The sequence below is a fragment of the Miniopterus schreibersii genome, assembly GCF_964146895.1.
Source record: "Miniopterus schreibersii genome assembly, chromosome: 15".
Classification (NCBI taxonomy): Eukaryota; Metazoa; Chordata; class Mammalia; order Chiroptera; family Miniopteridae; genus Miniopterus; species Miniopterus schreibersii.
Window position 1 is genome coordinate 25260076 of NC_138115.1, and position 16729 is coordinate 25276804.

Below are 16729 nucleotides of genomic sequence, written 5' to 3' on the forward strand. Positions count from 1 at the left end.
TGGCTGGGGCACTGAGGCCTTGTTCTGTTCCGCCTCCTCTCCGCCAGGGGCTTTCCTGACCAGCTTTTCCCTCGGACTCAGAAAATGAGGAGACTTCTCTTCCCTCCTCACCGGCTGTACCTTCTCGTGGTAGCTCAGAGTCACAGTGGGCATTACCCTCGCATCCTAGAGAGACAGAAGATCCCCTTTGGAGACAGGGCTCCCCTGCAGCCCCTTCCCTAAGCCTCTAAACCTGCTGCTGGCCCGGGAGCCACTGTGGTCAGAGCCAGGTGCTCTGAGGGCCAGGGGGAGATGAGTGTCAGAGCAGGGCCAGCAGCAGCTTCACCCGCTGCTGAAAGTGCGCTGGTTTAGGGCCTGGGGGCCCAGCAAAACTCGCACAGCAAGAGGACAGAAAGGGACTGTGCACAATGCCCCAACCAGAGCGCTGGGGCTCAGCCGGGCCGTGCCTTTCCACCAGCAGACTGAATCTAGCACCAGAGACCCTGCCTTGCTCCTTTTTGTCCCCCAGGCACTATCCTTATGCCAGACACCTTGTCCTCTGTGACTAACAACGTTTGAAAAACTATTGCGAAAAACAAATGCCAGGTCCCCTCTGAGACCTACTGACAGCTGCGTGGGCTTTTCACATCTACCCAGAGCCCGCGGGAGCTCCGGCTTGGGAGGCATCTAAGTCCAGCATGAGCGTTCATTCAAGGTTAGAGAGAAATGTTCTAATCAAGCCTGAACTTAGGGCCAGCGTCAGCTTCAGCAGGAGCTGAAAAGAGTCAAAGATTAGAGCAGAGTCACTAAAGTAAACTAGGAGCCCGTTTTTGTTCTCATCTTAGTCCACACAGATAGAATTTTCAAGGATGGGATGCCTGGCTCCTTTAGTGACCAGGTGTGCTTTTATTAAATAATAATTCCATTGCTGCCTTTAACGCTGTTATGCATGCTCTGGTTAAACACGGGCACGAGGGAGCGACAGCACTCAAATCCCAATTTGTACCACACAGAGCTTTCAGGCCCTGCTCATCCACAGCCACCTGCTGAGTGTGTGTGGCCACGTGTGCCACCGATGATGGACACTTAGCCCAAGGGACACACCCAGAGGCCAGACTGAGCCAATTCAATTCCCTTTGTCAGAAACAGAGACCCAGAAGAAAGTAACCAATGAGTAGAGAGCACGGAGAGGTCAGGACACAGGGGGCACCTCAAGTGGCCATTGGAGGAAACAGAGCAAAGCGACCACACTGCCACCGAGACCTGGGGGCAGAAGCCTCGTGGGTTTATATTCCTAGACACCAAAGTGCCCCTGCTTGAACAAATAAGACGAACAAGCTTAGAATGTAAGGAACGATCGTGCCTTGTCAGTTTAAGAACTTGCTTTCTTTACCCCCTTGCTTACCCTTCTGTCTGGAATGGTGTGATGCAGAGCTCGCTTGATTCGCTTCAGCAAGTTGCGTTTTCCCTTCGGAGCTTCCAGAACTTTCTCCCGTTCGTCCAAGGAGTCCTCCAGCTCTGCAGCACACGGCAATCAACAAGGTCAGTCTGGTGCCCGGAACCTGTGTTCCCACAGCCCCACAGCACCCACCTGGCTCATGCTCACCCCGTGTGCTCGGGCTCCCGCCCGTGAGCTCAGGGACACTGTCCCAGTGTCCATCCCTGGGTCACAAATTGTTGTTTCTGTTCCTGGGCACCACCACTGCAGACCCCTGCCCACATTCAGGATTCCCTTCCCTTCCAGTCTGGACCTCTGAGATCTGGGCTCACTCCAGATCCCAGAAAAAACTCGGGGCTCCAGGCTTTTGTCAGGCACTTGAGTCCTGGCAGCAGCTTGTTTCCTGACTCCATTCTGATCCCAGATCCCGGGCCCTGTCACTGCCAGCTCCAGCCTAATACTGGCGCCACCTGACGCCCTCTTCCCAGAGCTATGTCAAATTCTGTCCCCTTTAAGGGGATAAAATAGTGCACAGGATAGACGGGTCCATGCTCTCTTCAACTTTACTGTTCAGATCAGGTGCTCTCCCTCCAGTTGCAGTAACATCTGGATCACAGGGTTCAAAAGCCACATACATTCCCTGGCCCCACCCTCCAGAGTCTGGTTCCATAGGTCTGGGGAAGGGCTCTGCAATCTCCATTTTAACTTGCCCAGATGATGCTGATAGAGGTGAGCCACAGAACACACCTTAAGAAGTACCGACCCAGAATGTAACACAATTAGGAATTTCAAGGAAAATGCTGCCAAGGGCCTATCCAGGGTGAGACAGGGAGCACGGAGAACAGCTCTTCTGGTTCAGTGCGGAGAGAGAGGGGAGACCCTCCAGTTAGAGCTGGACCAGCCCTTTGATGCACTCAAGGGACATTTACTGACAAGTAACATGGGTGTGAACAGGCCAGTGCTGGGTGCCGGGGACACAGAAGAAAACACTCAAGAAAGTCACAGTGGAGGGTGGTCAACTCCAACTTGGCTGTATGTCTGAATCACCTGGGCCCCATCCCAAGCTAATTTCATCAGAGTCTCTGAGGGTGGGCCCCAGGCCTTAATATTTATTTTGTAAACTCCCAGATCTTCTAGCAAACAGCCAAGCCTGAGAACCAACTGTTCTGGAGCAACGGTTCTCCCCGTGTGAGCCACAGCACCGGCTGCACCTGGCAACTCACTAGAAACACAGATTCTCAGATCCCGCTCCAGCCCGACTGAGCAGAGGTGGAGCCCAGCAGCCTGGGAGTCGGGAGACCTGCTTCTCACTGCACACCCCTCTGCCTTCAGGCCCTAGTTCCCTTCACCCAGGTTCAGGTGGCCAGGCACAATTAAGGAGCTACAATCTGACCAATGGAGAGGGCTGCAAATCTGTTCTCAGCCTTGGACACCGGGGAAGAAAATGAGGGCCTGCCTCCCTTGGAAGAGCCCTTCTCCGTGTCCACAGCCTTCGGGCCCCCACAGCTCCCTGAGGAGAAGGAGCATTTAGTGCCTTCAATGCCCAGGACCCATCTGAGACTTAGAGAAAGGTGGGACTGCATGTGGGCGCTAGTCGGAAAAAGTGAGCCCTCTAGTCATCTTTCCCAGCAACAGGTGGGATGGAGCGGTGGTCACAACCACGGGATCTGGAGGCAGAAGGAGCAGAGTTCACAGGCCAGCCCTGCCCCTCTCTAGCTGAGCTCCCCTTGGCCAGTCCTTGAACCTCTTTCGGCCTCAGTGTCCTCACCTCCCAAATGAGGATGTTAATGCCCATCCCACATTGAAACCATGGGAATCAGGTAATGAGACCAGGAACCTGAATTGCTTGGCGAAGCACATGGCACACATCCAGCCCCCACCCTGGGAAGCTCGGGGCCACAGGAACAGTGCCTCTCTGAACTGGTTGCAAGACTGGGAAAGAAATGTGGAGCCTCAAGGCAGCATATGGGAGGAGACTGTGGGATTGCCAGAAAAGGCAGAGGAGTAGCTCCAGGGATAGGACAGGGGAGGCAGGGTGGAGTAAAAGGGGCCAGTTTCATAAGCAGCTGGTCAAGGTCTCCAAGCAAGAGCAACGCCCTGTCTTATGGCCTGCCTTTACATGCTAGCACCTGCACTCCATTACACACTCACACACTCACGTGCACACAACCCCAGCACAGCAGAGCCCCCCCAAAACGAGTGATATTCCAAACCTGCCACAGTCACATAGGTTCGGGGTGAACTTGCTATACATTGGGAACAAGCAAAGGTCCATGGGCTAAACCACAGGCAAGGTGAATTAGAAAGAACGGGTTCATGGGCTCTGCTCCATCGATCACTTCCCCGAGGATCCTTTCCTTTTCCCACTTCTCCACCTCCCTGCAGAGAAGACCAGGCCAGGCAAGAAACCCTGCTGCTACAAGGAGGAGCCCTGTCTGCCCCAGAAGCAAAAGTCTTCTTACCCTCCCTCGCCCAGCCAGAGAGCCTGACCCCATATACCTTCACCCCCATCCTATATATCGAGTGGTGTGGGGCAGGAAAGAGAAGAAGCCAGGACAACCGCCAGGCATGACACAGACCATCCCATGCAGACTCACCCTCCTCCTTCCTGTGACACACCGTCTGGCTCTGCAAAGATGAAAACGAGAGTGGGTTACAGCCAGCAGGGACCTCTGCTCAAGGAGTCACTTTGCCTGGCACCGTGAAGAAGGGACAGCCACTGCTTCCACATGCCCCCCTTAGAACTGGAGGGCGCTCACAGTACACCGGACCAAACCCACACACCTCCTGCCTTCCGTATGTGAGGGGATGGCACCGAGGCTGAATGGCAGCAATCTGAATGGAACCATGCTTTATTTTCCCATGGTGGGGAGGCAAGACTGGTTGAAGGTCGGAGCCCCATGGAAGCAGAGTGGGACAGGCACACAGTCAGTACTCTTGGTACAATGGGTGGAAACAGCCAGGGCCAGGTAGGTGCCCATCCTGTACTGTGGACATCTGAGCTGAGTGCCCCCTACGTGGATGGAGGCATAATGGGGACAGTCACTGAATTATCTGCTCAAACCCCCTTTCCAGAAAGTGCTGCTTCTCCCTCTGTCCACGTGGACAGGGCAGCCACATGTGACAGTGTGGCCCCACGCCACAGCCAAAGCTGGCTGTCCAGGTCTGGGCAGAGAATCCTGGACTGCAAATGTGTGGAGGCAAGAGCTGTCGGCACCCCACTGCTCTTGGCTTGGGGTTTCTTGGTTTGTGTGTGTCCTTCTTTGTTTTGTCATGTGTAACACATAAGGAATGGAAGCTGGTCCTCAGAGTCTCAATTGAAAACTAGAAGTAGATGTGGAGAAAGGAGCAAGACAGGCAGCAGAGGGAAGCTCCTGACCGTGTTCCTGTCTCTGGTCCCAGGTTCCTCCCACACCCAGCTGCTCCCTACCTGGAGCTCTGGGAGACGCCCTGTTGACAAACACAACGGATCCCCTCTCCTGCTTAATTTGAGTGGCTTCCTATTAGCTTCTGGCTAATCGCTCATCCAACTCTTTCTTGCTTTGCTAACTCTATTCCAGACACTATTGAAGAGATGACTCACTTCCTAGGTTTCCCTACAGCTATAGCTACCCATGAGACACAGCTGAGACCAACAGAATAGAAGCAGAAGTCTCAGGATTTGACCTTTTCATTAACTTTCCCACCTGGATATGGTTCTGATAGTTGGGGTCATGGCAGCCATCCTGCAACTATGAGCGTCAAACACGAGAAAACTAAACATTCGGAAGATGATAAAAAGAGACCCAGAGTCTGAGTTTCTGATGTATAATTTTGCTGCAAAATTGAGGCCAGCAACAGTCACCGCTATTGGTGTGACAATACAGAAATACAAAACACACCCTAGGGGTCTATTGTGCTCTGTTTAGCCAATACATTCCTAACTGAAATATTTACAAACATGGGTTCTAGTAACATAAGGAAGAAACCTCTGGACCAGACCACAATGGCCACAGCAGTGAAGAGCCTCGTGTTGTGGGGGTGAACAGTGAAAAGAAAAGCAGCGGGAAGAGGGTAGGAATGTTACCTGGGTGAGGCATGGCTGGGAGGACAGAAAAGCAGAAACAGCAAGGGGTGCAGGTACACAAAGAGGGGGCTAGACAGTGGCAGTGGGTGCTCAGCCCATGGAAGCCGTGTGCAGGGCGCTATCAGAACCACGGCGAGGACCTGAGGCCATGCGGGGGACATCTGGGGAAAGATGCCCTTCGGCAGGGACCTGGGGCTCAGAAGGGCAGGTGAGCCTGGATGGGGCAGAGAATCGTGAGCAGTAGGTGAAGAGGCACTGGGCCAGGTCTCGGAGACGGAGCTTAGTGAGTGCCTGTCATCACACGAGTGTATCTGACCACCGCATCAGAGGCTGTTAACTCATGAAAAGGCTGCTGGTTAAGAAATTATGTCTGAGAACACAGTGCACACAGGCTTTGCGTTCCCCTGCCAGGCTAGGGTTGATCTCACCCCTGGTACTATCCATGCCCTGTGTGGACTCCAGTAAGGCACTTGGCTTTTCCCGCCCTGTTCATAATCTGCCAAATGAATGATAAATAAATACATAAAGCCATAAAAGTACTGAAAGAAAACAGGAATTTTCTTCTAATCTCAAAATGGCCATAAACACAAGATTAATAATTTGAAAACTTTGACTACATAAACATTATTCAAAGTGTATGGCCAAGGTTCTGTTAAACAGCATTGAAGGACCAATAGAAAACTGGAAAATGGTCACAACAGGACAACAGTTTGGGTTAATTTCCATGCCAGATGCGAACTCAGGAATTGGTAAGGAAATCAATAGAGAAACAGGCAAAAGATGTGAAACTAGGCAAAGGATGTGAACAGACTTCACAGAAAAAAAATGGCTTTTTTAATGTGAAGCTGGTGAAACGCCCAGCGGTGGAAACACTTTACTGCTGACTATTAGCCACGAAGCTCTTTCTCAACAACCTTGCAGAGGAGAGACAGAAGGAGAGCATGATTACTGACTGCCAAAGGCCCTTCCTTGACGTGGAGCTAATTACCGGTGACACAGACCACACATAACTGGACTGTGCTGACACATCCAGTGGTGACCAGGGCCACCTCCAACCAGCCCACGAGAGCAGATTGGACACAAATCTCCAATTCCATATTTGTTGACCTCAAGTGGTAGCATGAAGTCGGCCATGGTGGGACTATTGACACCACAGAAAGTAACAAATGCTGCAAATCAAAGATTTTCTACTTCCATAGAGCCAGGTGTGAAATACTTGCCACCCACCACAGGATCCATCCCACATATCATCAAATCCCATAGGTCGTCACACTTTCTAAGAGTTGTTTTGAACTGGGTTGGAGTAAAAGGAGGGCAAGGGATGGAACAGGAGACACGCTGTGGGCATTTTGAAAAGATCCCAGGCAAACGTGACACTGCACACACGCATATCAGCAGCCTCACTGAGCCCCCCAAGAACCCCATTCTATGCTGTCATGTGTTGGCGGAAGGTCTGAAAATATAGAACCTGATGTTTTTCAACTTTCCCAAAACCACAGAGCAAAAATGAGAGGCTTGTTTAGAAGCCAACATGGTTTTTGGTAGGTTCTAGGAAGAAAGGCCTGGGGGATCAGCTCACCTGAATTTCTATCTTCTCCTTTAGGGCCTGAAGCCCCTTCAGTGCCTGCTGGTGTTGCTCCTTGAAATCATCCTGCAGAGACCAGGGCATAATTTAATTTACATGGAGATCTAAACATGATTTTGTCTTTTACATCCTGAGCTGTGGCAGAGGGCACACCTTACCCGCCCACAAATGCCAGCCTGCCCTCCTTAGATATCCCCACACCTGGAACATCCCCACAAGCCCATGTTCCCCTTCACCGGGGTCTCCTGAGAGCTCAGGCCGCGCACGGGACGAGCAGGTTCCAGGGGAGAGCGGAAGACAACCTGTCTTACAGTGCTTTTCACAGTCACTCTAACTGGAATCTTAACTGAGGTTTTCCCTCAGAATTTAAAAAACACACCAACAAAACAATTATCCAACTACTCTGAAAACTTTGTATCCAGTTTGGCTCCTATACTTTCATAAAAGTAAAATAAACTGTCGGGCGAGAGGAGACAGCAGTGACACACAGGCATGAGCACGTAAGCAATCCTTGGGGGAAAGACAAAAACAAAAAGGGGTGTCCCAGTTCAGGAGAATGTGGCCCAAGTTCAAAGGAAAGCACCGACGGTAAAAGTCATGTCTTCATTTATCAACACTCAGAATTTGCTAACCGGAAGCAACCCTTTGACCCTTGATGAGGCGGATTCTGAACAACCCCAAATTCAAATCGATACCTGTCTACCGGTGTCCAGTGAGGCAGCGCCGTGTCGGGGAGGGAGGGCGCCGGGGAGTTTAGCTGAGCTCAGGAAGGGGGCCTGGGAGCTGGGGGTTAGGAGCATGAGGTCCCTATGGTGAAGCAGCATCTTACTTTCCACAAACCACCCCTGACCACTCTGGGGAAACGTTTAGGAGGGGAGGGGCGGGTCACTACAGAAAACTATAACCGCCCCTCCCCCCCAGAATTGTTAATACTGCATTATGGCAAATATTTTCTGAGAAACTTGTAGGGCCCCTTGTCCATGCAGGTCACCATGGAGACCCATAGAACATCCGTCTCAGAGTCCCCACTGTTTGGACTTGGAGTGGCCAAGTTTTACCTGAACCTTCATGTCCCTTGAGGCTGGAGATCATGCCTCTCCTGTCTTTCTATCCTCACAATGCCTGGCACTGTTGATGCTCAATAAACGTGTGCTGAGAGCATGAATGGTGAAGGAATAAATGAAGGAATGAGTGAGACAAGTTTATGTACTTTCATTTTATAAATATTTACTGAGAACCTCTTTTGGGCTGGGTTCTGAAGCTTTCAGAATAGGACCCATGCTTTGTCCTTGAAAAGCTGAGTGAACTGTAAGAAGTTAAAATTCACATTCAAGTGCCTTTCCAGGGTGCTGAATAATGCAGGAAAGTTCAACTCCCTGCTCTACTTCTGGCCTGACAGGTCTGGCAAAATAATGGCATTTTCCTTTCCAGACTGCCTAAAGTCATTTGCCACATCTGTGAAGATGCCCCCTGAGCTCGGCCTCCCAGCTCCTGGAGACCAGCCAGTACTTAGGCCTGTGGGACACATGTGCACCCCAGGTCTCCGGGGCTGCCCACAACCGAGCCTCCTGGCGTGTGTTCCCCATGCTCACCTGAGGCAGCCACTGCTTCTCCAACAGGGCTTTCAGCTCCTCTTTGGCCGAATTTAGCTCAAACCGCAGTTCTTCCACTGCCGCCTCAATGGACTTTTCCTGTTCCTTCCCTTTTTTTGTGGGATCTGTGAAAATAGCGGCTGACCAGATTAAGTGACAACGTCACTAGAGTGTAGTTCCTACCCTACGTCGTCAATCACGCACCTCGGTCTGAGACAGCTTTGCCCCTTACATTGCACATTGACCTTGGGCAATGACCTAACCTCTCTGACCCTCAGTTTCCCAAACTGGGAAATGGACATAATAATAGCACCTGACTCAGAGGGTTGTTGTGAGGATAAAATGGGAGAATGCAAAGTCCTAGCACAATGACTGGCATGATGCTTCATAACTGTGAACTGTTACCGTCATCTACAATAACTCTTTTGACTGTACTGACACATAGAAATGTGAATGCAAAACTCCTAGAGTAACTGAAGCACAATACGAACTAGCGTGTACATATTGATTATTAATACAAAGAACATACCTGTGTATCCTGACTGCAATCAGAGAAGAATTTAAAGTAATGAAAATAATTGTAGTTTTAAGGCCACATGTTTCAATAATATCATTTAAGCATATAGTTTTACATTTCAAGTGAAAGAAAGGCATCATGCATTATGAATGAACAGTTAGGCCAAGGTTGCTTTATAAGTGTGTACTTCAAATTTTTTAAGTTAAAATCAGGTTCAGAATGAATTATAAAAGAACTTTCTAACTAAACCACATACTGATAGAGCGCTAAGGTTAAGGGTTAGTGCGAAAGACACCAATTGTACATTTGTTACTTTTTCAAGTATATTTAGGAACTATTCCAGAGATGACACTATTATTAAAATTCTAAGCCTTTCTTTGAAAAAACATATGACTTTTCTCAGGCTGTACCTTTTCCAAACAACCAGTTATTACATGCAGTAGAAATTGATTTGGGTTAATAAGTGATTTGAGGTGAGTATGGAATAGGAGAGCTGAGAAAGGAATCAAAACAGTCACGAACGTTAATGGAGCAACGTTGCTTTACAGACATTTCTTCCCTCTCCTTGCAGCACTTTGCATTAAGGAAATAAGAAGGGATATGCACAGAGAGTTACATACAAGAATGTTGATCATCATGTGATTTATAACAGGGACATTTTTGGGTAACCCACATATATTATGAAATAATTCAATTGAGAAATAAATTAGAATAGCCATTTGTTGGGATATTATTCAGCCACTAAAAATGGTGTTTACAAACCTGATTTAATGACATTGGAAATGTGATATATTCATTGAAAATAAGCAAAGTCAATACTGCATACAGTATACTTTATATATGTATACAGAAAATTAATGACAGAGAACACACCGAAATATTACCTGCAGGTGTATCGGCCATGACTTTTATTCTCTCTTTTCTACCTTCTTGCATTTAAATCTTCTATATCAACAGCACCTTTTTTCAATTTTTTGATTGTGGCAAAATACATGTAATGTAAAGTTTGTCATCTACACTGTTTTTAAGTGTACAGTTCAGTGGTATTAAATACATTCATAATGTTGAGCAAACGATACCAACACCCATCCCCGTAACTCTTTTCCTCTTGTGAAACACAAACTCTATACCCATTAAACAAACTTCTCATTCCCCCTCCCACCAACCCCTGCTTTCCATTCTACTTTCCGTTTCTGTGAATTTGACTACACTCGGTACCTCATAAAAGTAAAATCATTACAGTGTTTGTCCCTTTGTGACTGACTTGTTTGACTTAGCATAATGTCCTCCAGGTTCATCCATGCTTAGCAGATTCCCCAATTTCCTTTCTTTTTAAGGCTGAATAATATTCCACTGTATGTATAAACCACATTTTGGTTATCCATTCCTCTTTCAATGGACATTTGGGTTGCTTCCACATCTTAACTACCATAAATTATGCTGCTATAAAGATGGGTATACAAACATCCCTTTAAAGAAATATCTTTTTATCAGAAAAAATATTTAAGAAGGGGAAAATTTCGGTTTTTTTTAGCAGCCTCCAAGATAGAATCAAGAATAATTAAACATACAATAAATGCCAGTAACTAAGTAAATGGTGCTGTTTTAAAAGTCTAAGTCTATTCCTTGAAAAGAAATTAAAATGAGGGAAAATGAGATAGTTTTATTATGGGATTTTTCAATCTTTGCGTTATATTAATATTTTCATGCCTATATGCTATGTTTTAACAGCTATTTCTTACTGAACCTCAAAAAGGGATATAAAGCATGCACATCTCTCTGTGGAGTAAACACAGAGCTTTACTAACCATTTTGGAATTTGAAATCATAAAATTACAGTGATAATGTCATAATGAGCTTATGTACAGAATAAAGTCAAAGACCTGGTCTGATTGCTCATTAATCCCCTTTATGCTCATTCCTGGTCCGAATCAGAGAACAGCAGATTCACAGAAGGCTGGGGGAAGGACCCTTCAAATTCACTCTGTCTAACTGCCCCACTCGTAGTGAGAGCCGCTGAGACTCAGAGGGGGAAGCGCTGGCGGCAACTGAAAGGGGCAAAGCTAAGACTGGCGCCTGCCCGTGTGACTGCCAGCTCCTTCTCCCTACGCACATGGTCGGAAACCCTCCCAGCCCATTGGGATCCCCCATGATGGGTGCTGGGATCATCCCACCCTCAACCGGAGGTGAGGCTGTGAGGGCAGCTCTGGTGATGTGCGTGCCCCCCACCCACTGAGCTCCAGTCAGGGCCCCCCCTTCCGCAGTCTCAGAAGGGCCACCTGGACTCACCACCCTGCACCATACCTTCGTGCCTGCGCTGAATGTGGGTCCGGAGAAAGGTGGTGTTGGGGAACGACACGTCACAATGATGACACTGCAGAGAGGAAGCATGGGAAGTGCAGGGTTAAATCACCTGAGTCCGCCTGGGACTGTCCCTGTATCCAAACTCCCGTTACTAGGGACCCCTGGGCTGCTTCAGATCCAAGAAGTTTCATTTACTGAGTAAGGAGTGATGTCCACCCCACCCCACCCCCACTGTATATGTAGCGTGGCAGGGAATATCTTCCAAGGTGTCACATTCCAAATTTCACACCCTTCCCCTCATCCCATCCTTCCCTGCTTCCCCGTTCCCACCCCCAGCAGGGCACTCAGAAACCAGGCAGCTAAAGTGGGACAGTCACCACTGCGTTCGGAATAAATCCAGCACTCTACCTCGACGTTCAGGCCCCTGGGACCGGGCTCTGCTAGCCTCTCCTGCCACGTGTCCTGCCCAAACCCCAGCTCAGGCAGGCCAAAGCCGTCACCCTGAGCACCCTTCTCACACTGCTGGTAACATTCCTCCACCAAGCTGTGCTGAGCGTTCAAGGCTCTTTTAAACACCACCTCAGGAAGACTGTGCTCTCACAGCCCCTCAGCCATTTATCTTAACACTTTCTACACCTATAAAGGACATCAGGTCATTTTGGGCAGTAGAGTAGCCACGCCCTCTTTCTCTGATAACCACACCCAACTTTCTCCTGGGGAATTACCTCCCCTTTTTCTCAAGCCTTGGGCTTCAGTCCATCCCAGCTCCATGGAACATGTGACCTAGACAAAAGCCAACCAGAGCCCTGCATTCCTGGGCCCTGTGACTGCTTCAGAGATGGGAAGGAGACCCAAACACAGGAAACAGTGAAATACTTGCTGGGGTGCTGGGACCAGCGCAGGCCCTCTGTCATGCCAGCCTTCAGTCTGGGAAAATGAGAAGTTGGCCTTACTGTGGCCCAACTTACTACCGCACACAAGAACCTTTCTCACGATGCAACCCACACAGAGGAAGAACTGCCAAGAGCTGCACAGAAAGAAACTAGATTCTGGTGCCATCTGATTCCTGGGCCAAAGCCACACCTGGGTGCCAGCAGGACCCTGGACTTTTCAGGACCCTGGATTAAGCCAATGATCCAGGTTAGATTGCTATTTGTCACTACTGAAAGGGATCTGACCCTTCCTATCATAACTCACATTACATCAATTGAATCAATTACCATGCTATTGAAATGATGCCTTCTGTCCCACCTACCCTCAAGCTATAAATTTCTTTAAAACCTGGACCAGCAGGACTTGTGCCTACATCCTCAGAGCCTAGAACCAGGCTTGGTCACCATGACAAGTTATTACAGGGCAACTGTCACCAAACCACAATTCCCATGGAAATATATGCAAATGCTCAAATGCTGCTGTGGCTGATGAGTTGTCACTTGGTTGAAGAATGGAGATCTTTTTCCAGAATCAGCCTGCCACATTTGGATCCCTTGCCACACATGGATCACACACACACACACACACACACTGTAGAACCTGAACAGGCTCCCTCAGGCCCTCAGGCCCTCTGGCCATGAGCAGCATCTCCAAAATCTGCTCCTAACTAGTGACTATGGCCACAGAGGCCTCAGGCCCCAGGGTGTGGTGCTGTCCAGGTGGCCCAATAGCTGGGCACCCACCCCGCCCACTCTCCCTGCCCTGCTGATATTCCTCACCACATAATAGCTCTGGATGCTCATCTTATGGACCATCTCGTCTAAGTTGGTGATTGTCTTTTCATCCCAGAGCCTTTGCTCCCGGGCCACCTTCAGCTCTTCAGCGAGGCGTTTCAGCTCCTCCTGAACACGCTCCTGCTGGTCCAGGCTGGCCCGCAGCTGTGCCTCCAGCTGGCCACCGCTGGTTGTCAGGCAGTCCTGGCAGTGCAGCAGGTACTCGATCATTAGCTGGGCAAGGCGCAATGCCTTGAGCAGTGCCGGGTCCACAGGCCACCCACAGTGTCTGCATTCCTTCCGGTCAAACTTGCAGAGGGTGATTTTAGCGATGTTCTTCTGCAGGGTGGCCACATCCACCTCCCGTGCCACTCGGTCCACATCCAGGGACCTGATGTGCTTCCAGTCCATGCTCTCATGGCGAGGCTGGAACTTGAAGGGAGGGCCTGTATAGGTCCCAAAGAGGGGACCACGGCTACCCTGAGCATCACCAGTGGATAATTTCATGGCTGACGAAGCCCTGGGCAGAGCCCAGGACCTGTAGGTAGCAAAGAACCTCAGATAGGGCCTGGGAAATGAGAAGAGAGTCCAAGTTAGGCAAGGTGCATGGGCTGCATGTGCCGTACACCTGGCCACCAGGAGCCTAAGTGGGGGAAGTGAGGGATCTGAACAGCAGCTGGAGGGTGAGTGCTATGCACTGATGTGGCCAGAGCCATGGAAAGCAAGAGTGTGGGCTTTACAGTCACTCAGCTGTGGATTCCGATCCTCAGCCTTGGGCAAGTTCCTTCACACCTTCAAGCCTCTGAGGTGTTTTGGGAGTCATGGGGCTCACCTTGCAGGTTGGGGGTTAGAATTGAGGCAGGTGAAGCACCCAGCCTAGTGCCTGGCACATAGTAGGTCCTCAGTGAATACCCCATGCCCAAGTTCACTACCAGGGTTTTTTGGGGGGGGAAAACTGTCAATTGTATAAGTGGGTCCTTCTGCAACCTTACATTGGCCTCAGGATAAAGTCCAACAACTTGCCATGGGTGGCCGAGCCACCTGAGGTCCACCACTGCCCTCTTCTGCATCTCTCATTATAGGATCATGCCGGACAGGGGTAGGCTGCATTTCCCAGTTTTCCGGGCTGTAGGGTGTCACCACATGACTATGTTCTTTCCCCTGGGGTGTAAGTGAAATGATGCCCACCACTGAGGGGGTGGGAAGAAGGGGTGCTCAAGACAGGGCCATGTTTCTGAGCTCAGACTGTACTTAGTCCACGATGGCCTTTTGTCTCAAATCTAATGGTTTAGTGAAAGGAGCTCCAGTTTTTTGTCAAAGACTCAGAGTCTACTCTCTACTTTCTTGGTAGACATAGAAATTTTCTCTCTCTTTGAAAAGTGATTTGACAAAACAACAGCAATTTTAACCCAATATTCCACTACTAAGAATTACAATTTATTCTACAGATAAACTCATACAAGTGTGCAAAGGTGCTTGTGCAAAAATTGTCATTTCAGTGCTGTTTGTAATAGCAAAGGATAACAAAAAGTACAAGAAAGCAAAGTACAAAGACAATAAAGGAATAAATTGTATCTCTATACAATGCAATACTATCCACTATCGATGAGACCGAGGCAGCTTTACATGTATTGTAGGCAGTAACATAGAAATATATACACACACACATGTGAAAATATATGTGTACATACATGTGTATACTTCTGATTCTGTTTAAATGTTATATTAATATAGTCACATTTAATAACTTTCAAAAATAATAGATATGTATTTCTCACGTTTATATCTCTATACCTGCATATAGAGAGATCTATTAGAAAAGATATATATATTGTATTAGAATGGTTGTCTATGTGGGGGTAGGTAACTGGATGTGTGAAATAAGGTTTAAATAAATGAATAGATGGATCGTCCATGGGTAGGACGATCCATCCCATGGACGATAAATAGGTGGGTAGATAGATAAACAGATACATAGATAGATAGACAGGCCCTACACCTACCAACGATGATATATGAATGATACATGTGTGTTATTCCTGTATAATCAAAATTAAATAAAATATATGAATTTAGCCCGGCTGGGTGTGGCACAGCGGTTGAGCATCAACCTAGGATCCAGGAGATTGGGGTTCGATTACTGGTCAGGGCACATGCGCGGTTTGCAGGCTCAATCCCCAGTCGGGGCCGTGTAGGAGGCAGCCGATCAATGACTCTCTCATCATTGATGTTTCTCTCTCTCTCTCCCCCTCTCCTTTCCTCTCTCTGAAATCAATAAAGATATATTTAAAAAAAATATATATATATATGAATTTATGACTCACTGTATATAATTCCATTAGCATAGACTATTTCTAGAAAAATAGGCCAGCTGTTAGCAGTAGTTACCTCCGCATGAGAATGGCAGTTAGGGGATCTTTATTCCCACCTTCTAGCATCGATACTATTCAGAATGTTTTGCATCATTATCTATTACTTTTATAATTATTAAGGAAAAATATACAATTTCTGTCCTTGAGGGACTTAGAATCTGGGGCAGTAAGAAGTACATATGACTCTACTTAAGCTCTTTCTAGATCAAGTTTTCAGACTTTTAAGTGCAATAGAGAGAGAAGAGGAAGGTCACTGACATCATGAAGGGGAAAGGCCTTGAGGAAACGGTAGTGGTGGGTTTGCAAAGAGGGGAAGCGCCTCCAGGAAAGGGCCCGACCTCCCGAAGGCCCTGTGTTCATTTGGGAAAGGGGATGACAGGCTTGCCGCCCCCCCCCAGGGTGCCGTGGGAACTGAGGACAGGCAGACGGACTGCACTCATGAGTAATAGCAGCTGCAGTGCAGGGAGTGCCAGCCTCTGAGCCAGATGCCAAGTCCAAATACAAACCTGCAGACTATTGCTATTCCCATTTTACAGACTAGGACATTGATTTCTGGAGAGGTTAAGTGGCTTGCCCCAGGTAGAAAGGCAGAACTGAAGTGAGTTGGAGGTGCCTCTGGCTCCAAAACCTGTGGACTTTGAACCGCCCAACATGGTTCTTAAAACTATCCTAAAAGTTTGCTTTGATGGGATCATTCCTCATCCCTCAAACTCATTCATTCATTTGCTCACTCCCCCCGCCCCTGATTTATAGCATGCCTTCCTGGGCCAAGCCCTGGGCCAGGCTCCTGAGGGACAGTAACCACACACCTGCCCCCCACCCAGGAGCTCAGGGTTCGTCCGTGTTGCCACAGTAACGAGTCCAAACCCGAAGCCTGGTCTGGAAGCCTGTCCACAGGATGCCACTGACAGACCTTCGCCACTTCGGCGCCCACGCTTCCCTTTCTCAGATACTCTTCCCCACACAGACTCCAAAAGTAAGCCCCGTAGCCTCCAGCACGCCCACCGTGGCCCTGCGGAGAGCAGCACGGGGCTTATGATGATGATAGCAGCCACCACTGATTAAGGATCTATGTCTCAGGCAACGCGCCCGCGTTTACAAGAACTGTTTCTACCCCTCATACAGCCTTGCGTGTAGCTGTGATTCACCTCAACTCAAAATGGAAAAACT

At 48.7% G+C, this 16729-nt stretch overlaps 1 protein-coding gene and 1 long non-coding RNA gene across 3 annotated transcripts in view; one reads left to right on the top strand and one right to left on the bottom strand.

The window, feature by feature from the left end:
* The first annotated feature begins 638 nt into the window (after positions 1-638).
* LOC308567474 overlaps positions 639-16729 on the top strand; it is a 39418-nt gene continuing 23327 nt past the window's right edge. The window contains exons 1-3 of one of the 2 annotated variants that reach the window (XR_014000314.1): positions 639-694; positions 1412-1521; positions 2546-2964. This is a non-coding gene — a long non-coding RNA (uncharacterized lncRNA). Of the gene's footprint in view, positions 695-1411; positions 1522-2545; positions 2965-16729 lie in introns of those variants that run through there. The other variant, XR_014000313.1, reaches the window with a different exon arrangement.
* On the bottom strand, positions 5574-13925 carry LOC308568084 (cilium assembly protein DZIP1L-like; the record flags this gene model as incomplete). The annotated part of the gene is made up of 5 exons (XM_081160520.1): positions 13194-13925; positions 11482-11551; positions 8661-8785; positions 7063-7134; positions 5574-5774 (listed from the first exon to the last, which is right to left on the bottom strand). Exons 1-5 carry the CDS (start codon positions 13692-13694, stop codon positions 5574-5576), a joined length of 969 nt encoding a protein of 322 aa, XP_081016646.1. The 5' UTR covers positions 13695-13925.